Raw genomic sequence first — 26,765 nt, 5'->3', positions numbered from 1 at the left:
AATGTCTATCTTACCATTTTAATTCAATAATAAACTGTAATTATTAAAATTATCACTAATATATTAATGAATTATACATTATGTCAATGTCAATAGATAAACAATCATGGCAAAAATGGTCGAAATGAAACCCTATCAACTAGTAAATTTCATTGAAGAAGATGAACAGACAATAACGAGATCTGTGGACATTACGTTATTAAAATGGATTCGGTGCGACCAATCAAGAAATAAATTGGTTACAAAATATATGCCAGGACCATATAATGACAAGACTAATAAAATATTATACAATTTAATAAAGAAAAATGAAGCTCCTCGTGATAATTGGCCAGAGTATGATATTAAAATAGTTGGACATGCAGGTAAAGTATTTCTTATTAAAATTTGATCATTATAATATAAGTTTCTACTAATCTTATTTTAAACAATCTATTTAATTAACATTATTTTATTAACTAATTTTCAACAAATTTGACGAATGCTAATTTATAATTTACTATTTCATTTTTAACATTGTAGACACCTACGAACAAGCGATCAATAGAATCAATTATTTGAAAATTCAAGAATTTGCCTACACCACAGATCCCGAAATAAACAAAAATGAGAAAAGAAAAATAATTGAACATCAAATTAAATCATCATATGAAACATTGCCAGATGTGCCGAGATTTACACAAGAAGTAATTATACCTTCCTCAAAAGCTGATGAACCGAAGGATAATAAAGGTAATTTTATTTCTTCCTTACATTTATGTATATATAAACAAATAAGAATTATGATTAATAAAATGTAGAAAAATGAAATTTATGTAACCTAATATTTCAAATATTTGCAAACTATGTTAAAAGTCAATTCAAGTAAAAAAAATTTTAGGTTATGTGAATATTATCAATAATAAAAATTAAGACAAATACATTTTAGATAAATTAAATTTATGGCTCATTATATTTGCAAATAATGAAATTTCTATTTTACGACTTTTGATTACATGAAACTTATGTCAAATAATAATTCTACAATAATAATTTTGATAATTGAAAATTACTAAACTGAAATATTAGGGAATAATCATACGCCCCGATGTAATCCAATAATAAATTTTATAATAAAAGTTATATTTTAATATAATAACTATTTAAATTAAATAATAGTAATAATAGTAATAAAAAATTACTAATGATTATAATACTGATTTATTAAACAATCTACTAATACCAAAAAAAGGAAAAAAAAAAGCAAGGAAGAAAATTACAAGAAGAAGTGTCAGACCATCAACCAAAAATTAAAAAAGTAAAAACTTCTGCACTGGATACTCGGACGGAAAGCGAATTCAGTAAGTTTAATGCCGTTATAGAAAATTATTTCGATATTTTAAATTAATTTTACTTCTTTAAATTTCAGGTCATTTATTATTCTACCATGATGACGAAAGCAGCAGTGACCTGAGTGACGGTAAATAGTCTTTATTAATAAAGTACACACCTATAAATTATTTGTATTTTAATAACGAATTTGCAAAAGAGTAAAACGTTCCGAAAATATATTAAATTTTAAAAAATTTCAAGTTTCTTAATTTTATCGTCAAAAAAGCAATCTTTAAACAAATTTATTCATTAAAAAACTTTCCTTGAATTTCGTTTTGTTTGCTCTATAAACTTTGAAATTACCGCGAATTTTAATGCAAAATTAAAAAATGATTTTATTGTAATATTTTAAATAATTCTTCAAAAAGTATCATAAAATTATGATTATAAAATTATTCAACGATTATTAAAATGAATATTCAACCATTACAATAATTTTTTTGTTAAAAAAATCTTCAATAAATAACAAAAATAACTCATTTTATGCAGGAAAATCAAGTAACAACCGTGAAAAAACAGCAATAGACAATGCCGATCTTACATTTTTGGATGGATTACCTTCTACATCAACAGCCAATTTACGTGAGTATAATCTAACTTTCAATTATTCTTTTGTTCAAAAAATTTTCAATAAATAATAAAAATAACTCATTTTATGCAGGAAACTCGAGTAGCAACCGTAAAAAGACTGCAATAGACACTGCTGATCGAATATTTGTGGATAATTCAGCTTCTACCTCAACAGGCAATTTACGTGAGTATAATAGAATTATTATAAAATATATTTAAAAAATTAAAAATTGTAATGATAAATAAATGTAATTATCAACACTTTTTATGAATATAATTGAAATATATATATATATTCATTTTATACAGAAAAAGGGAATAAAAATAATATTAAAAACAAGAATCTATTGAAGGACGATAACAATTCAAGTGAGTATAATTGGATAAGAAAAAATCATTTATAATTATTCAAAAGTACAATTTGTAAAATTTTTTGTAGAGTATCAATTTATCCTAAAGGATTTAGTTCTAATAAAAAATAAAGTGGAAAAAATAGCTGACGATATAACAGTGATAAAGGCCATTCTTCAATCGAATAAAGCTGCAATGTACTCGGGCCAAAAAAGTTTTGAAGAAGATTTTAAATTGCAATTGCCTTTTACAACATTCGAAGATTTTTCTAAGTTCTCCGAAACTTTGTCAACAAACGAAGAATGTTGTAATCGATTCGTGAGTAATATTACATTGTTCTTAGTTTATATGGTGTGCAGGCTTTGCACTTATCTACCAAAACCTGCTACACCAGATCATAAGCTTAATCCCAATATATAGAAACTATTTATTGCTTTGATTTAAAAATATTATTGGTTTGCATAAGTATATTTAATTCAATAATATATATTCTGATTTGGTTTGACTGCATAGTAAACATATTTTAAGTTTGATTTAAACAAAATGTTTGAATAAAATTAATTGTTTTCTCAGTGTATTTATTACTTTTTTACGATTTACTACTATTTAGAAACTTTTTAAAATTTTTGATACTAAAAGCTAATTTAATTTAATATCTCAACAATTTAATTATTTACACATATTAATCACATTTTTCGCTGAAAATCAATTATTTCTAATATTTACTATTTCCTAGTAGGTCAATGAAATGTTTTTATTTAAATAACTAAATTATCTATGTTTTAATAAGAATTGAATTAAAAATGAATTTTAGTTATAATTTTAGATAATTAAATATTAAAAGCGTTATCCTAGTATGAATTTTAATAAATAATTAAATTTCAAAAAATTTTAAATCGGAACCTTTGAAAATGTTAATATGTTGTAGAACTATAAAAATAGTTAGATATTTATTATTAAAAAATTATTTATTTATTATTTTTCTAAAAAGCTATTGAAGTTTTGAATAATTTTATTTAAAAATTAAATCTACTTTAAAATTAAAAAAAAAATTAATTTTTGGGTAAAAGTAAATCAGAATAGGTATTTTATTAAACATTATTCAAGTACGAGTAATTGAAATTGGAAATTATGAAAAGAAATTAGTCTTTTAAAAAATTTTAAGTAAAACTTTTTGAATATACTGTTAAATTCTTGTAACAGTTTAAAAAATGTATTTAAATTTACAATATTAATTTTGTTAAATTTAATTGTAATAAATTTTATATTTTAAAAAATTTCAGTTTTTTACTTTTTAAAAATATTTTTATATATATTTGTAGTTTTGAAGAATTCGAACTAAAAATTTGGAAAATAATTGAATTTCAGAGAAATCTAGAATTAATATTATTCAATATTCGATTAATTTGCTTTAGGATCCGTGAAAAGAAAAGTGAATATTTTTTATGAAAATCAGGAAAAAGTTAGGAAAAAATAAAATAAAATTTTTGTGAATTGACTAAAAGGAATTTTTTAGTCGTCAAATTAAATTTTTCGATAGTTATGTTTTTACTACTTTTATCAATCTTTAATATTGGCCTGGGTCAGAATAACTAGTTACATAAATTTATGTTTTATTCTTTCAGAAAGCTTTTATTGATTACTTATCGATTAATACAGATGATGGAATTAGAAGATCATTGACTATAATTATAAAAAAATTTTTCTCAAGAGAATTAGTTGGTTCATTTACGGCAGCAAAAAAAATGCCAAACAAACATTTATTCAAGGATTTTGAATTTTGTAAAAAATTATTAGGTAACTATTTAAATATTTTACATTATTTTGCGTATACAAAGCACAAGAATCCTATCGAAAATTAATTAATTATTTTTCAGAAGTTTATGTTATAAAGTTTTCTACTGCTGAGGATAATGTACTTTCTCACATCGGGGCCGTTTTTAGCAATTCAAAAGACTGGGACGGACAACGAAAGACAAGATAAAACCAGTTTCAGAAGTTTTATTATCAGTATTATAATAATTCATCTTCTTACAAGATTCTTATAATTTTATATTTGCTATTTAATTTTCTATTTAAAAAGTTGTCTAATCTATTAGTAAAAAATGTTTATAAAACTGTTATCATAATCCATTGTTTATTGACATAGTCAATTTAAAAAGTTCCAAATAAATTAATTTCTAATATAATTGATGTATTTTTGTGTAAAATTAATTTAAACTTATTTAAATTTAATTTAATTTTGAAAAAAATCTATATTCTGGGCCACGTCAGGGCCCAATAGGGGCCATAAATCGGGCATCCCCATTTGGGCCAGATCGGGCCGAGTGTTTCATTCTGATCTGGCCCTAACCGGGTTTTCCCCATCGGGGCCCTACTTCACCAGATCAGGACCAGATCAGGCCCATGACAAAATTTCTACACGGGTAATAAAATTCTATGCAGAAATTCAATTATGTTCAAACATTAAAAAAAAAATTCTCGTCAAAATTCCAATTATCTTTAGAAATAATTAAATTCTTCTCCGAAATTCAATTATTTTTCAAAAATTTTCCTCAACTCAATGATTTTTAATATCTACTATTTTTTAATAAGATTTTCCAAAGTAATTCAATTATTACATAAAAATTAATAAAATTCTACTCAAACCTTTAATTATTTTTATAAAATAATAAAAATTTCACAGGAATTCAATTATTTACAAATTTCTTATAAATTTCTTCGCAATCATTAAATTATTTTCATCAATAATAAAACTCATTGCAGAAATTCAATTATTTTTAATACAATTTTAATCGAATTTCTCCAAAAATGTAATAATTTTCAAAATTTTTATTAAAATTTGTCAAAAGAATTCAATTATTCAAAATTTTATTGATAAAATTCTTTATGAGAATTTAAGTTTTAAGAAACATGCAATTATTCAATAAATTTGTTTAATGTATTTAAAATTTAAATAATTGAATTCTAGTATAATTTTCTAATAAATTTCACAGGAATTGAATTATTTACAAATTTTTTTATAAATTTCTTCGCAATAATTTCATTATTTTCATAAATAATAAAATTTTTTTCTAAAGATTCAATTATTTTCATAAATAATAAAACTCATAGTAGAATTCGAGGGGGAATTTACTCAGGGAGTCAAGTGTACACTCTCCTGGTAATACTCGGTAATACTTGGTAATACTTAATAATACTTAGTAATGCCTGGTCATACGTACATTCTTTAAAAAACTTAAAAAATTTATTAGCATAAACAATTACATTTGTTATAAACAAATGATTTACTTATTAGACAAATAAATGGCTTATTTCTGCAAAAAGAAAAACTGTTTTTCTTGTTTTTACGATTTTAAAGTCATCTAAAGCTCTACTTGATTATTGGTAACTAGACAATTGTTCATTTAATTATTGTTAATAACAATTGTAATTATTAAATTCAAAATAATTTTTTAGCAAAATAGACTTAAATTACTTAAATAATTTTTGTTTGCAAAAAAAAACAATTGTTTTATGAACAATGACCAAAGTTATCTATTTGTTAATTAACATTGTATTCAACAATTTAAATAAATTGCATTATCCATTATTATTTATCTGGTACACATACTAGACTAATTTAAATGGTTTTCGATCATGTGCAATGGAAAAATAAAAATATAAACATGATTTTTTTTTTAAATATTGTAAATTGTTAACTTTGAGTAACAAAGAAATACAGTCGAACCTGGATAAGAGAGAACTGGATAAGCGAGAAACCTCTATAAGCGAGAGTTATTTGCTGGTCCCGTGACTTAGACTTCTGTAGTTAAGAAACTGGATAAGCGAGAAACCTCTATAAGCGAGAGAAAATTGCCGGTCCCTTGAACTCTCGCTTATTCAGGTTCGACTGTATAAACAAACACAGTAAAAAGAAAATTTTATTTTAAGGCACGAAAGCTGCCTTAAATTAAGATGCAACATTTTTAAGACAGTCAATGTTGAATTTACGCACGTTTTTCGTATCCTTTAACATTATAGCAGACAGTGTTGAATTTAAGGCAGCTCTTAAATTAAGATTTACTTTTTAGTTTTTACTGTGAATAAAAATTCAAAAATCGGTTTAGAGGAATCTGTTATAAATTTTATCTTTTTTAATTTAAGTTTCATACTCGGAGACGTTTAAGGAATATAATACAATTTTAATTTTTTTGTTACGACGTGAAGAACATATTTCTTTATTAACATTGTATAAACCAATAATATAAAAAATTTAAAAAACAATATTCAAATAGTGCAATTTAAGACGAAAAAACACATATTTTGGTTTTTAAATCCGTCAACTGGAACTCGAGAAAAAAATTTTTTAATTTAGCAATACTAAAAAATTTTGGTTTTTAAATCCGTCAACTGGAACTCGAGAAAAAAATTTTTTAATTTAGCAATACTAAAAAACTCAATATTGTTAATAAATTTTACAAAAAAATTTTTTGGCTTAATATTTTCAGGGATTATTCTTAACTACATTAAGAGTATAACAAATATATTTTGGTTCAAAATGAAAATTTTTTAGATTCAGGTGATCCGTTTGGTAAATTCTGACCCGTAAAAGAAAATTCAAACCAATTGAAATGATATTTTTTTTATTTACGTTTTAAAAAAGAGAAAATTCTCAATTAAATTATTATTGTCTATTGTATGTACAAAATATTTAATTATTTATTTCTCTGCGTTTCATTGTAGTTTTTATTTTAAATAATTTTGTTGTAAATTCTGCGTATAAGAAAGTGAAATTCAATGTGTTATATTTCTGTTAATAAAGATTAATGCTCAATAATATGTGAGTAATAAATAATAATACAGCAAAGATATTAATATTTGAATGCGGGAATATTTTGGAAATAATAGGTAATACTTGGTAATAAGTGGTAATACTTGGTAATAATTAGTAATACTTAGTAATACTCGGTAATACTTGGTAATAATGATAATAAGTGAAACAGGGAGTCAAGTGTACACTATTTTTACTAGTAAATTCCCCCTCGCATATAGTTTTAAGTAAAATGTTTTCTTATTTGACTCGGATTGGTTATATTTTTGTCAGGAAGTGGTCCGTAATTTTTCATTTTTAGTCCTTAAAGTCCGTATTTTTAAATACTTTCACTAGTTCGAGCCCAGTATTATTAATAATAATTATTTATTAAATAGATGTTCCAGCTGGAAAGCTCTTAATTCCTACATTCCACGCGAATTTACCAGAGTAAGAATTTTTATATTATTTGACTATTATAATGCTCTTTGAATAAATTAGGGAAAGTGCTCTAATTATTGCGAGTGCTTTCGCATTATTGCGGCTTTGTGAAAATTATCATTTTTTACTCTTCTCTTAAATGCTGTACCTACTTAAAAATTATTTAAAAATATTTAACTATACCAAAATGTTTTTAAAATTATCTTAAAGCTTACTTTAAAAATGCACAATTATTTCAAATCGTTTTAAACAATTAATTTAATTATTTGAATTTGAATTGTTTCTTACCAAAATAATTGAAACGATAGACAGGGTTGTGACAGGTCAGGGAATTCAGGGAAAAAGAAAATTAAATTTTTGTGGCAACCCTGATAGATTTACTTCACTTACTGTGGGCTAAATCTCTATTCTTGTGACAGTAATTGACTTGCCATTATTAACTAAAGAAAACAGATGTTTTCGTCATTGATTGTAATTTTAATAAATATTAAGTTTGAAAAATGTTATCTTTCCTTGCAGTGCTTTAAATTATGGTTCTGTTGGTTTTATTTTTGGTCATGAAATGTCCCATGGATTGAGTGGCACTGGTATGTCTTGAAACAAAAATTAATATACTAAATAAATATTCTTATTTGATTTTTAAAATTCTGTTACTATCTTACAACTACTAGGTCTAGAGTATGATGGAAATGGAAATCACATTCTATGGTGGCCAAGCGAAATGATTCATGAATATTTGAAGAAGGCTAAATGTTTCGTGGATCAATTTAATAACTATAATGTAAGTAATTCTTTACGTAAACTTTACGTCCAGTAATGTTTACTTTAGTTGAAACCATTTTTAAATGAGATAAGAAAAAATATTTTTTTTTATTCAGGTAAGTGGAACGCAAACTCTGAGTGAAAATATTGCTGATACTGCAGGTTTGGTTGCAGCTTATAGAGCTTACAGGAAAAAAATGAAGAAAGGCAGAAAGGGTCAAAGTTTACCAGGATTGGAAACTTTAGATTCAAATAAACTTTTTTTCATTTCTTTTAGTATGGTAAGTGTTTAATTAGTCTTTTAGTTTAACCGTTAAAAGCCCAAGTGTGTGATTAATATGAATTTAACTTTGCTTTCTCTTGAAGAAGCTTTGTATTGAGAAATTGCGTCTCTGAAAAGATGAAGATGAAACAGAATTGTAATTTTTGTTTGCTTTTTACAGACATTTTGTCATACTGCAACATCGCAAATTTCAGCATTAGATGAAACTGATACACATTCAAAAAGATCTGTCAGAGTTAATGGTGCCGTGGCGAATGTGGAAGGATTTAATGAGGCATTTAAGTGCAATAATGTCGAAAAATGCACACTTTGGAATTGATTAGACTCAAGTTCATCATCATTGGATATTTATGACTATAAAATAAGCTTTTGGAAAATTAACTTTTCATTTAATTTAAATTAATTTAGTTTAATTCCTTAATGAAGTTTGTATTGATATTCTTTGATGTCTTCAATTTTTTTAGTTTTTAAAATTATCATTATTTAATCTAATTTATTACCATTTTAATAAATACAGTAAATTTTTTAATGTTTAGTGTTTTGTTAAAGTTAATATAATTCTTAAAATAATTGAAATATTTTAATGTTCTTAGACTTAACTTAAAAAGTTATCACATGTATTATTTGTTGAAAAGGACTCCGCAGGATAAACATTAGTTTCAGGTCCGAGTCGAATTTTCTGTAAGTTTTTAAATTTAATACACTTTTCTTCATACTAAATGTAAACTTAATATTAAAAATATATAAAAAATATAATATATTATAATTATAATATAATAATTATAATTATAATAATAATAAAATATAAATTATTTCAGAAATTATATTAATTTTAATTTTAATAGAACAAGCAAACTCAAGAATTTTTTTGATGTTTCTAGAAAATTAAGTACATTTGTTTTGAGTCTTAATTTTTAACAACTATTGTAGTGGATTATATGGAAAATATGTTAATTAATACATTTTAGAAAATAAAAAATTCTTTATAGCAATTAAAAATGTAGCATTTGCACAATTTTTGTAGTTTAAGTTTAATTGAAAATAGTAATTCAAAATTTATTTGAGAATAATTTATAAATTTCGAAATATTAAATATCTCAATTTTATAAGCGTTGAAGACTGGTAAGATGGCTAGTTTAAATATATAACAATATATAAATAGATATAGTATCGTATTTATACTATGAATTTATAATATATATCGTTATGGTAATATATTATCTATGTAGCAATAGGAATAGAGTAATAATAATAGAAAAAAAACTATTTTACTATGTATATAACAAGTGTATCACAGGTAAACAATAAAAGTAATATTAACACGTGCATGCGTAAGAGAAGAGCATATAAAAGTGTAAATTTTTTTATAACCGATTTTATTGTTGAATTAAGAGCCATTGGAGGTGAAGCTTAGAATAATAATTATTTTACTCAAGTTTTATTTAGTTTAGAATATGTTTGAGATCGTTAATTTGTGAGTATTTAAATTTTTAACATTTTTCATTGTTATCTTAATGAATTTTAATAATTATAATTCTCTTTCTATTTATTCTCATCCAAAAGTTTATGACATTTAGAAAAGCTTAATTATACAACTTTCTGTTTTTAAAATGATATTTTTCTGATACTCTAAACATTATTTATGATTTATTATTTACATTTCAATTATTTACGAATTTTTTTTATGAATTTCTTTGCAATAATACAATTATTATCATAACTAATAAAATTTTTTACAAGGATTCAATTATTTTTATACGTAATATAATTCTTTTTGGGAATTGAATTATTTTTATTAATAAAACTCATTGTACAATTTTAATTATTTAAAAATTTGAGATAAAATTCCTTATGATAATTATTTAAAAATTTATAGTTATTTAAAAAAAATGTTTGATAAATTATACTTGTTAGAATTCCAATTATTTTTAATTTCTTATTAAGAATTCAATTATTTTCAATATATTTTTAATAAAATATCAGATTGAATTATTCTTAAAAATTTTGATAAATTTCTTTGAAGAAATTCAATTATCTTTATAAATAATAAAATTCTTCTCTGAAATTTATTTATTTAAAAAAATTTAAATAAAATTCTTGGCAAAACTTCAAAAATTTTAATAAAATTCTTAGTAAAATTGCAATTATTTTCATAAATAATAAAGCTCATCGCAGAATTTCAATTATTTTTAATACAATTTTAATCGAATTCCTCCAAAAATGTAATTATTTTCAAAATTTTTATTAAAATTCGTCAAGAGAATTAAATTATTCAAAATTTTATTGATAAAATTCTTTATGAGAATTTACGTTTTAATAAACATGCAATTATTCAATAAATTGTTTTAATGTATTTAAATAATTGAATTTTAGTAGAATTTTCTAATAAAAATAATTGATTTAAGAATAGATTTGAGTTAAAATTTTAGATTATAATGGAATATTACAAATAATAAAATTCTTTTTAGGAATTCAATTATTTTCATAAATAATAATATTTTCATAGGATTTTTACTATTTTCAAACACAATTTTCATAAAATTTTTCGAAAAAATTCAATTATTTAAAATGATTTTTATAAAATTTTTCGCTAGAATTCAAGTATTTAAAAAAAAACGCAAACATTTAATTATTTTTATAAAATAATTAAAAATTTCACAGAAATTGAATTATTTACAAGTTTTTTATAAATTTCTTCGCAATAATTTCATTATTTTCATAAATAATAAAATTTTTTTCCAAAGATTCAATTATTTTCATAAATACTAAAACTCATAGTAGAATTTCAATTATTTTTAATACAATTTTAAGCAAATTCCTCGAAAAATGCGGAAAAATGTAATTATTCTTAAAAATTTTATTACAATTCGTCAAAAGAATTCAATTATTTAAAAATTTGTTAATAAAATTCCTTATGAGAATTCATTTTTAAGAAACATTCAATTATTCAATAAATTATTTATTTTTGTATTTAAATAATTGAATTATCGTGGAATTTTCTTATAAAAATTGATTTAAAAATTAATTTTTGTTAAAACTTTAAATAATAATTGAATACTAAAAGCATTAGGATAGCGTGCATTTTGAAAAGGTTTCAAATTAAAATCTTTAAAAAATATGAATTTTTCATACTTTTAACAAACAAATATGTAGAATTAATTTTTTTGAAAAAATTTAATTGAATATTCTTTTAAAATTACCAAAAGTTTTTATTTTCTTATTTTTATTCTTTTAATAGAAGAATTTCTGAATAATCGAAATTTGATAGAATCGAATTGTAAACAAATGGATTTGAAAATTCTTAAAGAAAATTTTTTCAAAAATTATTAAAAATAATTGATTTTAAAAAGTAATCATGGTCAAGGAATAAGTCAAAATTTTGTCTGGAAATCAGGGAAAAGTCAGGGATTATATAGGCACTTAGGTGAAAAATAATTAGAAGAGCCGATAATAATTGAAACAATAGAAATGATATTCGGTCGTAATAAAAAAAATTACTTATTTATTGTTCAACTCACTGTAAAATAAATTTAAATAATAAAAAATTAAAAGATATATATGATAATAATTTAATAGTAGTAATAGAAATAATTATTGTAAATATGGTAAAAAAATAATAATAATAATAATAATAATAATAATAATAATAATAATAATAATAATAATAATAAATGTTCTAGAGTTTTCTTCGGATATTTAGTCATTGTTGGTTCGTACAAAATAGTTGAGGGTAAGTCACTTGCACCCGAAAGTAATGGAGAGAAAAATATTTCGGAAATTTGCACAACCAGTGAATGTCATAGTTTATGTAAGTTTATTGTTTATATTATAAGTAAAAATATGTTTCTTTCAGATACTATTAATTTATTTATTTAGTGGAAATAAAATAATGCATTTGGTAAAAAAATTTAGAAATTTAATTGAAAATATGAAATTTCATTTAAAAATAAAAATAATCTCAGGGTTGACACAAGTCAGGAAAACCAGGGAATTTTATAAAAAAATACTTTAAAAATATTAAGTTTTTAAGTTTAATTGTTCAGCTATCTTTAAAAAAATGAAAAAGATCTTTAATCTAATTCTTCTTGAATTTCTTTTTGTTACCTTTTTAAATATAATTTTTGTGCGACAAATTCTGCAATCTGCATGGAAAATTCAATCTTTCAGCCAGCATATTAAGAGAAGGAATGAATGATACAGTAAATCCTTGCGAAGACTTTTATTCCTATGTTTGTGGTTCTTGGCCAACTAAGTATCCGGTTCCTGAAGATAAATTTAAGTTGGATGTGAATTCAATGATGGGAGAAGACATAAATTTAATTCTAAAAAGTAATTCAACATTATAACATGAATTGGAAAATTAAAAAATTTATTCTACGGTTTATGTGATTATAATTTTTTTTCATTATTTACTGTCTTTTTTTTTCTTAGAAATTTTGGAAAAACCATCGAGTCCCGAGGACAGTGTTCCATTAACATTAGAGAAAAAATGGTTCAAATCTTGCATGGACGAAGGTAGGTAATTGCTTATTTCCTGCAAAACATATATTACATTTTGAATGATTACACCGGTTTATAATTTAAAATAAAATTATGATTCATTTTTTCAATTATTTTTTTCAGTAAGAATTGACGAAAAGGGTTTGGAACCATTGACGAATATTTTAGAAGAAATAGGAGGTTGGCCAATGGCAATGAATAAAAGTGCATGGGAAAATAAGAAAATAACTTGGCAAGATGTTGCTCAATATTATGCTGAAATTATCGGTGGATACAGTTTGTTTGATATCAGCATTCAACCTGATTTAGATAATTCCACTCGTCAAATAATTGTGGTAAAAATTAATTAGATTTTAATTGATTTTATTGAATTTTTAAAAAATTTAATTCTATATTTTGATAATAATTTTATGTATAAAATTGTACAGATTGATGAACCCGAGGACTCGTTGATTATTAAAAGAATGTTTGATAACAAAGCGAATAGTTTTTCTTATGAAAAAATTATTTCATTCAATTCTAATTCCGATAATGCTAATATTGATCGCAATGGTCCAGTTTTTAAATATATGAGACTTCTAATTAATGTTGCTAGAAATTATTCAAAATCGATATTAGGAGGAACGAAAGAAAATATCGTAGACGATGCCTTCAATTTAATAACGTTTCAACAATCATTGAAAGCGGTAATATTTGAATTTGTTTTTATTCAGTTATTAAATCCCCTAAAAGTCGGTAAATTTGTTTAAAGTCCGTAAAAGTCAGTTTTTTTTTTAAAAAAAAGGTCCGTAAAGTCCGTAATTTTATTGAAAAATCAAGAAAAGTTCGTAAATTTAACGATACAATTTGGAGAATTTTTGAGAAGTTACAAATATTGAAAAAATTCAATTATTTTCAAAAGAAAAAAAATTTTTTGCAAAAATTAAATTATTTTTAATACAACTTTAATAACATTTCATGAAAGAATTCCTTAATAACATTTCTCGAAAGAATCCAATTATTATTTTCTAAAATTTTAATAAATCCTTCGAAACAGTTTAATTGTTTTTATAAATAGTAAAATTCATCGCAAGAATGAAATTATTTTTCATGAATAATAAAATTCTTCTTAGAAATGCAATTATTTTCAATACAATTATTAACAAAGTCGATTGTATTCAATAAATTAAAGAAATTTTTCAAGAAATTCAATTATTTTCTAAAAATTTTAAGAAAATACAAGAATTAAATGTTTAATTTTAATTATTAAGAAATACAGGGTGTCTAACGGTCAGGGAAAAGTCAGGAAATGACAGAAAATTTTATTGAAAGTCAGGAAAATTTCTAAAAATTTATACAAAAATTAAAATTTTTTGTGAACAAAAAATTTTTTTAATTTAACAAAACTTAGAAGATTTTTATTATTCTTTCTTTCTATCATTAGATATTAATTTATTGTTAAATATGTCAGTTACCATATTATTGTCCCAATAAGAAAGCAAAAATAAAATTAGTAAAAAGTCAGGGAATTTTTTTCTTAATCTTTTGTTAGACACCCTGAAAGAGGATTATTGTAAAAACTTGAAAGAAATTGTTCATAGAAAATGCAATTACTTTAAAAACTTTCAATTAAAATTATTAAAGAAACTCAATTATTTTAAAGAAACTCAAAGAAATTTTTCAAAAGAATTTAATTAAGATTATGAAAAACTTCAATAAAATTCTTCGAAGAAATTAAATTTTTATCAAATTTTTTGATAAAATTCTTTGCCATAATTCAATGATTTGCATAAATTTTTTATAAATTTTTTCAATTATTTTCATAAATAATATAAAATTTTTACAGATATTCAACTATTTTCGTAAATTATAAAATTCTTTTTATTAATTCAATTATTTTCATAAAAAATAAAATTTTCGCAGGAATTTAAATATTTACAAACACAATTTTCATAAAATTTTTTCGCAATAATTCAATTATTTTCATAAAGAATTTTCATCTAGAATTCAATTATTTAAAAAAAATGTTAATAAAGTTCTTCGTAAGAATTCAATTATTTTTGAAAATTTTAATAAATTTCGTTGCAAGAATACAATTATTTGAAAAATTTTTTATAAAATTCTTCGAATCAATTTAATTATTTAAAAATAATTTTGATTAAATTCTCGGCAAAAATTTCAATTATTTTCAAAAATTTTCCTCAATTAAATGATTTTCAATATCTACTATATTAATAAAATTTTCCAAAAGAATGCAATTATTTTAAAAAAATGTAATGAAATTCTGCGCAAACATTTAATTCATAAAATAATTAAAATTTTACAAGGAATTCAATTATTTACAAATTTTTTATAAATTTCTTCTCAATAATTTCATTATTTTCATAAATAATAAAACTCATCACAGAAATTCAATTATTTTATATTCAATTTTAATAGAATTTCTCGAAGAATGTAATTATTCTTAAAAATTTTATTACAATTTGTCAAAAAAATTGAGTTATTTACAAATTTGTTCATAAAACAAATTAAATAAAAAAAATCTTTATGAGAATTTTCTAATAAAAATTGATTTAAAAATGAATTTCAGTTAAAATTTTAAATTATAATTATTAAATATTAAAAGCATTATAGCATGAATTTTTAGAAATAATTGATTTCTGTAAAGGTTTCAAATTAAACAATTCTGTTAAATTAATTTTTTTTCAAAAGGTTTATTTGAATTTTTTTTTGAAAGTTATGTTATTTTCAAATATATATTTAATTGAAGAATTTTCGAATAATTGAAATTTCGTAAAATTGAATAGTGAACAAATGGATTTGAAAATTGTAAAAATACTTTTTCGAAAATTATTAAAAATAATTGTTTAAAGAAGAATTTTAATTTAAAATTCCAGAAAATAATAATTGAATTGAAATATTGCAAAAATAATTTTGAAGAAGTTTATTATTTATATTCATTACACTGAAAAAAATTAATTTGATTCAAATAACCGATTACTTGACTATTATCAATTAAACATTTTCTTGGATCAAATAATTTTCATTTAAGTCAATTAAATGGTTCAATTCATATTTTCTTCAAATACTGGAATTATTGGTTCAAATACAATTTAATTGATTCAAATAAAAATGATTTGATTCAATTAAATATTTAATTGAAGATTTTATTGAATTGAAATAAAATTGAATGCTTATTTAATTGAATTGATAATTTAATTGAATTGATACTTGTCAAGTAATCGGTTATTTGAGTCAAATAAATTTTTTTGTCAGTGCATGATATATTAACAAAAATGAATATTAAAGTCATTGGGAAAATTAAAAATAAGTTTTACGATTGAAAAATTTTATTAGATTCAAACTACTCCGGATATAAAAGTCCATATGGACTTAGTAAACAGTAAAATGCGGATTAAGGATTTCCAGCTATATACTGATCGAAAAAATTATACAAAACAGAGAGCAAAGGTAAAAAAAACAGTCATTTTTTATTATATAATATAATAGTAAATAATTATAACATAATGATTAATTTAATTAACATAATTTCAGGTCCAGGCTTCTCACTCATTAATTAATTTTTAAATTGTTGCAAATTGTTTAGTTTACTGAAAAGAAGTAGTAGAAAAATAGCTATCGAATTTTATAAAAATTTCGTACTTTATTTTTATCTTATTGTTGCTAATGATTTTATGTATTTTATTCTTAGATCGATTGGCTCCAAATGATACGAGCCTTATTCGTCAATACTAATATAGTTATTCGTGCATCAAAAAAAGTGGCTTTATTTGATACAATGTATATTGATAGCTTAATTGAACTTTTAAATCGTACACCTGAAAGGACGATTGGTACGATTTACCAAAAATTTACAAGAAATAATTATTTTTTCTTCTTATTTTCCTTTCTGTAAAATTTATAGATATATGTATAATTGAAAGATATAATTATGTTTCAGTGAATTACATTCATTGGACTTTTATAATTGATGTCCTTAAATATTTAGACAAAACGACAAGAGATTGGTTAACGGATATGACAAACAGTGCTATGGGTATCATCAAAGAATCAGAAAGGTGTCAGACTTTGATTTTATCATTGAATTAAAAAATTTACTGATATAAATGTCCTTTATATTAAAAATTAATTATTTTTAATTGATTTTTTTAAAATTATTATTAATTATCAAATAAATGAAATTAAAAATTCGTAAATTTTCTGAAATTTCTAGGTGGGAAGTTTGTCTGAATGATATGCCTTTGAAGGATGGGATGACTATCGAATATATCAAGAATCACTTCTCTAATGTGACAGAAAAAACTGTAAGTTACATTTTGCACTACTTTTTTCTGAATTATTAATATTTTCAATGAATAGGAAATATTTATCAACTTTGGACTGCCTTAATTAATTAGTGGAATTTTCACTAATTTATGAGTATAACAGAAAGCAAAATAAAGTAAAATAAGTCGTAAATATAGTAGAAGAAATATTAATTATTTATTTGTACAGGCAAAAGATATGGCTGAAGAAATCCGTAAAGAAATTGATAAAGATATTTCGAGGTCCACTTGGATGAATAGTGAAACAAAAATGTTAACAAGGAATAAACTTAACTCAATGAATGTTCAAATTGGTTATCCAGAATGGTATTTGTCGTCGAGTAATTTTAGCCAACACTATGATGGGGTAAGTATTTTAATTTTAACAAATTTTTAAAACGATACTTTCAAATCTTTATAATTTCACTTGACACAATTATTTACATCAAATGAATTTTATGTCAAATGACATTTTTGTCAATTGAAGTTTATGTCAATTGAAATTAATATTCAGTGATTTTGATGTCAAATGAAACTTATGTCAAGTGATTACAATTAAAATTTGTAATTTTGCAAGCAATAAACATTTCTTTGCAGTTGCAAGTTGGTCCAGATTATTTTGAAAATGCAATGAATTATTTTAAATTCATATCACGAAATTATACAAAGGATTTTAGAAAACCATATGACAAAAAACGGTATGACATTATTACTATGTATATATATTTCTGTAATAATTTTATGTTAACTATAATTAATTATACTTCCTAAATTTGAATTAGTAATTTCTGCTAATTTATTAGCAAAATTTACTAATTCAAAGGCAAAAAGTCAGTCACTAATTCCAATTAGTAAATATTTTTACTAATTCAAATTTAAAGAGTATTTGGAATTTTCAACTGTTAACCATATTTTAATTAATTATTATATAAATAATTAATTAAATAATTATTATTAAATTATATGTAATGTAAATGCTACAGATGGCTTATGTCACCAATTATGGCAAATGCTTATTATTTATCTTCAACCAATACTATAGGTAAGTTTGAACGAAAATTATTGCACTTCTTTTTGCGTAAAAACTCATTTTTTTATTTTTATTACAATTTTCTGTATTTAAAACTAAAGATCTACATTTTTACAGAACCATGAGCTAACAGAATAATTTTCATGCAGCACTTGCAAAATAAAATGAAAATCGCCTATTTGAAGTTTTTAATTTTAATTACTCATATATTAAAAAAGAATTTGTTTAAACAATAATTGGGTAAGACTCCGTCAGAAAAAAAGCGATTTGCAAGTGGTCTTCCGATTTCTTCGAAACCTTGGGAAATAGAAGTCTTATATGAATTAAATTTAACCCTAAAAGGATTTTGAAAAATTTTCAAAATGGCGGCCGCTACGCCATATTGAAAATGAGTGTTGCGTTTTTTTCAAAAATTAATAACTCTGAAACTTTTTGATCGATTTTAATAAAATTTACAGGCGATATAGTTAAAAATACGTAGTTTAATTTGATATTATGAACAAAAAAAAATTTCCAAAATTTGTCAAGAAAAAAGTCAAAAAAATTTTTTGAATTAATTTTTAGTTCAGTTGGCCTAATTTTTGAATTTTCTAATAAGTAAATATCGATTCCTTGTAATTTCACCTTTCATTTTATAAAAAAAAATTTATGGAGACTCTAATAGTTCTCGAGATATTGCGACTTTAGTGGGAGCGCGTACCGCGGAATTAAACTCCGTAGCGAGGCGGAATATGAAGAAATACATATATAATATTTTACTTAATTGTTATTTATTTTCCTCTAATAATGTTTGAGTTTCCTAATTTAATATTTTCTAGTATACATATTATTGGTTAATTTGGCGCGACTTCTTATCCCATATAGATGATTTACTAGAATATTTGCGAGATATTATTTTATTTCTCAAAACATCACTTTAGTATAATTTTAGCTCTAAAAAATAATTGTAAGACAGAATGCTTATAGGTAAATAATGTCTTATTAAGTAATGAATCATTAATCAAATTTTAAGTAAAAATACTTTTTAAACAACATAAGTCTTAATTGAAAGAATTTTTTAGAATAAGAATAATAATTAAACAAAAATATCTTTAAAACTAAAATAGATTTGAACGATATTTTATAGAAAAAGATTACAATTTGTAAAAAAATTTGTTAAGCAAATATTTAAAGTCTCAAATTCTTTGTTTAATAGAATATTTATGTGCCAATCTTTCAATTTTCAAAAAATCTTATTTATTGGAATATATGTTTAAATAAACTTTTATTAATACAATGTATTATTTAGAAAAAATGATATATGAAAAAATGTATAATTTAATTAACTCTTGTATGACAAAAATTTTTCTTAGGCAAATGGTAATTTTATAGAATGTTAATTAAAAAGAATATTAATTTACAAGAAATGAAAGTGAAACGAATTCTAATTTAATAGAATACTTAAATGTCTGAATTATAATTTGGCAGCATGTCAATTCGATCGATTTTATATTTGTAAGAAATTCAATTTGACATAACATCAATTTATAAGAAACACTTTTTCGTAGAATTTTAATTTATCAGAATTGTAATTTTGTAGAATATTAATATTGCCAAATCTAATTTTAGTAGAAATCTGCTTTATCAGAATGATCAAATGTTCGAATCTTCAAAATTTCTAATTTCATTTTTACCTACAATCAATGTGACATAAATATTTGGCGCAAATTTTAAAAATTTAATTTCTGATTGGTCAATTTTTAAATTTGCGCCAAATATTTATGTCACATTGATTGTAGGTAAAAATGAAATTAGAAATTTTGAAGATTCGAACATTTGATCATTCTGATAAAGCAGATTTCTACTAAAATTAGATTTGGCAATATTAATATTCTACAAAATTACAATTCTGATAAATTAAAATTCTACGAAAAAGTGTTTCTTATAAATTGATGTTATGTCAAATTGAATTTCTTACAAATATAAAATCGATCGAATTGACATGCTGCCAAATTATAATTCAGACATTTAAGTATTCTATTAAATTAGAATTCGTTTCACTTTCATTTCTTGTAAATTAATATTCTTTTTAATTAACATTCTATAAAATTACCATTTGCCTAAGAAAAATTTTTGTCATACAAGAGTTAATTAAATTATACATTTTTTCATATATCATTTTTTCTAAATAATACATTGTATTAATAAAAGTTTATTTAAACATATATTCCAATAAATAAGATTTTTTGAAAATTGAAAGATTGGCACATAAATATTCTATTAAACAAAGAATTTGAGACTTTAAATATTTGCTTAACAAATTTTTTTACAAATTGTAATCTTTTTCTATAAAATATCGTTCAAATCTATTTTAGTTTTAAAGATATTTTTGTTTAATTATTATTCTTATTCTAAAAAATTCTTTCAATTAAGACTTATGTTGTTTAAAAAGTATTTTTACTTAAAATTTGATTAATGATTCATTACTTAATAAGACATTATTTACCTATAAGCATTCTGTCTTACAATTATTTTTTAGAGCTAAAATTATACTAAAGTGATGTTTTGAGAAATAAAATAATATCTCGCAAATATTCTAGTAAATCATCTATATGGGATTAGAAGTCGCGCCGTTAATTTATAATTTATTATATGTATAATTTTAAAATATCAATAATTATATAATAAATTATAAATTAACCAATAATACGTACTAGAAAATATTAAATTAGGAAATTCAAATATTATTAGAGGAAAATAAATAACAAAATTAAGTAAACAAAAATATTTATTTTAATGAACCAAATACGTTTACTAAAACTATTTATTTGAATCAAACAAATCTTTTCTCTTGAAATAAACAAATTTTTTGGTTATATTAAATAAAATTTTTTGGTTAAGTGTAATAAGCATTTGGTTAATACAAATAAACGTATTGGAAGAAATTTTTTGGTTGAATCAAACAAACGTTTGGTTGACTGTATAGCAATGCATTTATTTGGTTGATTCAACCAAAATTTGGTTGATTCGAACAAATTTTTTTCTGAGTGTACGAATCTAATGTTAAAATTTTATTTTTCAAATTATCCGATCCACTATGACGGATTCAAAATTATGATTTTCTACATTTTTAAGTAAATAGTCTAAATATTAATTTATAGATTAATATTTACAAAAAATAATTATTGGGATGTTTTAGAAACTCTTTTATAGAAATTTAACTTTTTATACCTCTGCTCTTTAAAATCGATTATTAAAGGAATATTTAAAAAAAATTTGAATCCGCCATGCCATATTAGATTCGGTAATTTAAAAAATAAATTTTTAACATTAGATTCGTAAATAGCGCTTCCAAATATCGCCCTTGACGTTGTTTTAGAATATTTACTTCGAAAATGTAGAAAATTAAAATTTTGAACCTGCCATATTGGATCCAAAATTTTGAAAATTAATTTCTAATATCAGATTCATGATAAACGATCGAAAATAGCCCCGAGTAATAAATTTTTTTGAATTTTTGACAACACTTATGTGTTAAAACCTTGGATATATTGTGGTGCATTTTTATGACCCACTTTAATCATCCGCCATTTTAAAAATTTTTCAAAATTAAATTTTTGGCAAAGTGCTATCTTATAGTGCAGCTAAAAATGAAGGCAAATGTGACCTGGAGAATTTTTTGCATGAAAATTAAAAAAGTTATGAATTTTTTTTTAAAAAGTGCATTTTTCCTATGTATTTTTAATGGGAAATTTCGATGGATCTCTGGCACGTGTTAATATTAATCAATCGGCTTCAAATTTTGGGAAATTTTTTTTTATTTTATTGGAACTAAACTGGGGGGTGGCGTAAACAAAATTCGAAAGTCGCATTGTTACGGACACCCTATTGTGCACGTTTGTACGCTCGCTTCATATTCCGCCTCGCTACGGAGTTTAATTCCGCGGTACGCGCTCCCACTAAAGTCGCAATATCTCGAGAACTATTAGAGTCTCCATAAATTTTTTTTTATGAAATGAAAGGTGAAATTACAAGGAATCGATATTTACTTATTAGAAAATTCAAAAATTAGGCCAACTGAACTAAAAATTAATTCAAAAAATTTTTTTGACTTTTTTTTGACAAATTTTGGAAATTTTTTTTTGTTCATAATATCAAATTAAACTACGTATTTTTAACTATATCGCCTGTAAATTTTATTAAAATCGATCAAAAAGTTGCAGAGTTATTAATTTTTGAAAAAAACGCAACACTCATTTTCAATATGGCGTAGCGGCCGCCATTTTGAAAATTTTTCAAAATCCTTTTAGGGTTAAATTTAATTCATATAAGACTTCTATTTCCCAAGGTTTCGAAGAAATCGGAAGACCACTTGCAAATCGCTTTTTTTCTGACGGAGTCTTACCCAATTATTATTATTTATTTAAAAGCTATTACAGCGGCGCAGCTTTCAACTCCCATGTTCAGTGAAGAGTTACCACTGTGAGTAGTTTTCTTTGTTTGCGACTGTGAGGTCACGTGACTTGGAGATAATTTGCAATTAGAAATTGCTCTAGAATTTTAGAAAATTTAGAAAATTTATTTATTTAATTTATTATTTATTCTTATTTTATTATTTTATTATTTATTTATTTATTTATTTATTTTATTTAGAAAATCTAGAAATCTGGAAAAACCTTGGAAAAACCTGAAAAAGTCAGGGAATTTTGATCGAAATCCTGGAAAATTGTTGTTTTCTAAAGTTATTGTGTATATTCTTCAAATCTAATTTCACTTAAATATTTCAGAATTAATTTAATTTTAAAAGAATTGCGTTAACAATGTTCATAAGTAGATGAACTTGAAAAGATTTTGATTTAAAATTTTGTAAAAATTTCAGTTTTAAATTTCTTTAAAGAATAAAATTATTTTCAAAAATTTTAATGAAATTCTTTGCGTAACAATTCAATTTTTTCAAAATAATTTTAATAAAATTCTCATCAAAATTTCAATTTACCTTTGTAAATAATAACATTTTTTTTTCGAAATTCAATTATTTTTAAAACTTTTTATAAAATTCTTGGCGGAATTTCAAATTCTTTGATGAAAATTGTATTAATTAATTCTTAAAAATTTTATTAAAATTTGTTAATAAAATTCTTTATAAAAATTCAATTTTAAAGAATAACATTCAATTGTTTAATAAAATATTTATTTTTATAGTTAAATAATTGAATTCTCGTAGAATTTTCTAATAAATATATTGATTTTACAAAGGAATTTCAAATTAAAATCTTTGAAAATTTGAACTTTTCATACTTTTAATTAAGAATTCGATAGAATTAATTTTTCTCAATAAGTTTAAAGGACTTTTTTTTATTATTTGAAGTTTTTAATTTCTAATATATTTAATTGAAAAATGTCAGAATAATCGAAATTTCGTAAAATGAAATTTTAAACAAAAGAATTTGAAAATTTACAAAGAACTTTTTCAAAAATTATTTAAAAAATATATTGACTTAAAGAAAAGAATTTCAGTTGAAAATTCTGGGAAAATTCCGTTTTTTAACCTGGAAAATCTGAAAATGTCAGGGAATTTGAAAAGAGCAAAAGCGTAGCAACCCTGAATTAACTTTTTTTTGTAAAATTCAGAATTGACTGGGGTGTAATTTTTTAATTTGACTTTGACTTTCGAATCGATTTTGATTTTGACATTGACTTTCAATTTCCACTTTGGACTTTTATTATGACCATAACTTTAATTTTTATTTTCACTCTGACTTTGATTTTGAAAGTTAAAATGAAAATGAAAGTCAACGTTAAAGTGAAAGTCAGAGTGAATATAAAAGTTAAAGTCAATGACAAAGTCAATGGCAAAAAAATTAAGAGATAAGAATTGTTTGAAATAATTTCAAAGCTCAATCCATTCAGTATTTTACGAGAAAAATGAATTGTAAAACAATATTGATATATTATTATATTATTTTTTTTAATATTAAATTAATTAAACATATTTTTTTTTAATTCTTTCTGCAGTGCTTTAAATTATGGATCTGTGGGTTTTATTATTGGTCATGAAATGTCTCATGGATTTGATGGCAGTGGTAGGTCTTTAAATAATAATTTTCAATTTTAAATACAGTATTATTATTCTTTATATTACTATTATTATTATCATTCTAAAATTTGTGTAATATTTAATTATCAGGACGAAAGTATAATATAAATGGTAATCGCATTCCTTGGTGGTCAGACGAAATGATTTATAAATATACGAAGAAGGCTGAATGTTTTGAGACTCAATTTTACAATTATAAGGTAATTAAAACTCAATTTGTACCTATATCAATTGTTAAACAAAAATTTTTTAAAATATATATATTTTATAAAAAATTTTCGTATAAAGGTAAACGGAAAGCAAACTCGAGATGAAAATATTGCTGATACTTTGGGATTGATGGCAGCGTATGGAGCTTACAAGGAGAAAATGACAAAAGACAACATTAAATATCAAAGTTTACCTGGATTTGAAAATTTTGATTCAAATAAAATGTTTTTTGTCTCTTATGGTTTTGTAAGTTATAAGTTATATTTTTAGTACTAGTTAATAGCTTGTAATTGTTAGATTTACTTAAATATAATGTTTGAATTGTTTGCTTTTTTAGTACTAATATATTTTTTTTTATAATTTGTGACGCTTTTTGGTGAAATGGACCTATCTTCAAGATGAATTTAGGTTGTTTTTGTACAATATATAACATAATAATAAAATTTCTAATTTCTAATTTCTAATATAAATAATATGTATAATTTGTGACGAAAAATTATTTTTGAGGTAGTTTTAAGAAAATTTTGGGTCTTTTTTAAAAATACACTAAAGTAATTTTTAATTTGTTTTATACAGGCCTCTTGTCTTAGTGCAACACCACAATTTTTAAAGAAGTTGAAGACTGACGAACACTCAAAACCTTCGATTAGAATTAATGGAGCACTGGCAAATGTCGATGGATTTAGTGAAGCATTTAATTGTCCTAAAGAAGAAAACAAGTGTAGATTATGGAGTTGATTAGAATAATTAATTAATTTTATCATTATCGTTCATAGTGAAAAAAATCTTATTTTTCACGATATCAATAAATCAAATTTGACTGAGAATTTATTAAAAATGACCAATGAGTTTAATTATTTTTAATTACAATTATTTTAATGAAGAAATAATATTTACTATGGTAATTAATGTTTGTCATAAATTACTATTTTATACAGAGTAAATTTTACTTCTTCTAAAGTAAATTTTTCTAATTTAAAAAAAAAATTTTTTTTAATTTTTCTCAAGAGAAGAAAAGATTCTTTCCAAAACAAAAATTTTTTAATAGTGAATTTGACTATTTTTGAAGAATAGTAAATTTTTCTAATTTTTATAAAAAAAATACTTTTCTTCGGAAATTAAAAAAATTGTTTTGGAAATAAATTTCTTTAATAGTAAATTTAACTAAAAAGTTTACTTCGGATTTTATCAATTTTACTAGCTGGATTTAACGAATTAAAAGTAAATAAAAAAGTTTACTTTTTCAACAGTTAATTTTTGTATAAAATTCTTTTTTTAATTTTCTATCGACGTAGTACAATTTGTTATTAAAAATTATTTTCCAACATAAATTTTACTATTTCTAAAGTATATTTTTCTAATTTTTAGAATGATTTCTTCTAAATTTCTAAATTTTTTCTAAAATACTAAAAAAAAAGGTTTTGTAAAAATAATATTTTTAATTCTAAATTTCAATTTTTTTGGAGTAAATTTTATCAAGTTTAAATCGAATATATATATACATTTTTTACGTGTGACTAATTTACGTTGATTAATTTTGCTTCATGATTAAATGGTAAATATTTTTTAGAGAGTGTTGACTTGTATTTAAACAAATGAGTGTTAAAGTATACAATGAATTGACAAAAAATATTCTCTGAAAACGATATACTTCGTGCTAAAAAATGATCAAAGTGATTCATTATCACATTTATTTTTCATCATCATTTCTCTTTATCTTCAGCTTCTTGTTCTTCTTCTTCTTCTTCTTCTTGCGTTAAACGACAATAAACACCTGTATATTTGACTGTATATTTAACAATTTATAGATTAAATATTAGAAAGTCGATTATTATTAAAAAAATGCCATTTGCGTTGGTTTGCAATAGTTATTAATATTTGTAAATTTTTAAGGTAAATTCTATAAGTACAAAGAAATGGCATATATAGTAAATGAATCATTTTTAAAATACAAGTTATTTATATGCATATTCACTTTGTTTCTCGATATTGATCAGGAAATTAAATGCATATTGACATTAAATAAAAAAAATATAAATTTATAATCAAACAAACAGGGTCATTTGAAAAGAAAT

General features: G+C 22.4%; 3 protein-coding genes across 3 annotated transcripts; all 3 read left to right on the top strand.

Annotated features, from left to right (window-relative positions):
- Nucleotides 1–579: 579 nt before the first annotated feature.
- LOC122501921 lies at nucleotides 580–4,419 on the top strand. The gene is made up of 9 exons (XM_043611712.1): nucleotides 580–732; nucleotides 1,232–1,340; nucleotides 1,409–1,459; nucleotides 1,861–1,953; nucleotides 2,033–2,125; nucleotides 2,251–2,310; nucleotides 2,381–2,610; nucleotides 3,918–4,089; nucleotides 4,170–4,419. Exons 1-9 carry the CDS (start codon nucleotides 712–714, stop codon nucleotides 4,274–4,276), a joined length of 936 nt encoding a protein of 311 aa, XP_043467647.1. The 5' UTR covers nucleotides 580–711; the 3' UTR covers nucleotides 4,277–4,419.
- A 3,620-nt stretch (nucleotides 4,420–8,039) lies between these two features.
- On the top strand, nucleotides 8,040–8,889 carry LOC122501914 (endothelin-converting enzyme homolog). The gene is made up of 4 exons (XM_043611697.1): nucleotides 8,040–8,112; nucleotides 8,197–8,306; nucleotides 8,404–8,568; nucleotides 8,731–8,889. Exons 1-4 carry the CDS (start codon nucleotides 8,088–8,090, stop codon nucleotides 8,887–8,889), a joined length of 459 nt encoding a protein of 152 aa, XP_043467632.1. The 5' UTR covers nucleotides 8,040–8,087.
- A 1,016-nt stretch (nucleotides 8,890–9,905) lies between these two features.
- LOC122501913 (neprilysin-4-like) lies at nucleotides 9,906–25,428 on the top strand. Its single transcript, XM_043611696.1, has 18 exons — nucleotides 9,906–10,044; nucleotides 12,251–12,378; nucleotides 12,738–12,899; nucleotides 13,002–13,085; nucleotides 13,194–13,405; nucleotides 13,499–13,756; nucleotides 16,407–16,520; nucleotides 16,762–16,903; nucleotides 17,011–17,128; nucleotides 17,284–17,374; nucleotides 17,565–17,741; nucleotides 17,972–18,072; nucleotides 18,358–18,416; nucleotides 22,823–22,865; nucleotides 24,399–24,466; nucleotides 24,571–24,680; nucleotides 24,769–24,936; nucleotides 25,267–25,428. Exons 1-18 carry the CDS (start codon nucleotides 10,025–10,027, stop codon nucleotides 25,426–25,428), a joined length of 2,217 nt encoding a protein of 738 aa, XP_043467631.1. The 5' UTR covers nucleotides 9,906–10,024.
- Nucleotides 25,429–26,765: the final 1,337 nt, after the last annotated feature.

This window comes from Leptopilina heterotoma, unplaced genomic scaffold, assembly GCF_015476425.1.
Source record: "Leptopilina heterotoma isolate Lh14 unplaced genomic scaffold, ASM1547642v1 Lhet_218, whole genome shotgun sequence".
Taxonomy (NCBI): domain Eukaryota; kingdom Metazoa; phylum Arthropoda; class Insecta; order Hymenoptera; family Figitidae; genus Leptopilina; species Leptopilina heterotoma.
Note: the sequence above shows the minus strand (reverse complement) of the source record. Positions and strands in the feature narration are given on the sequence as shown.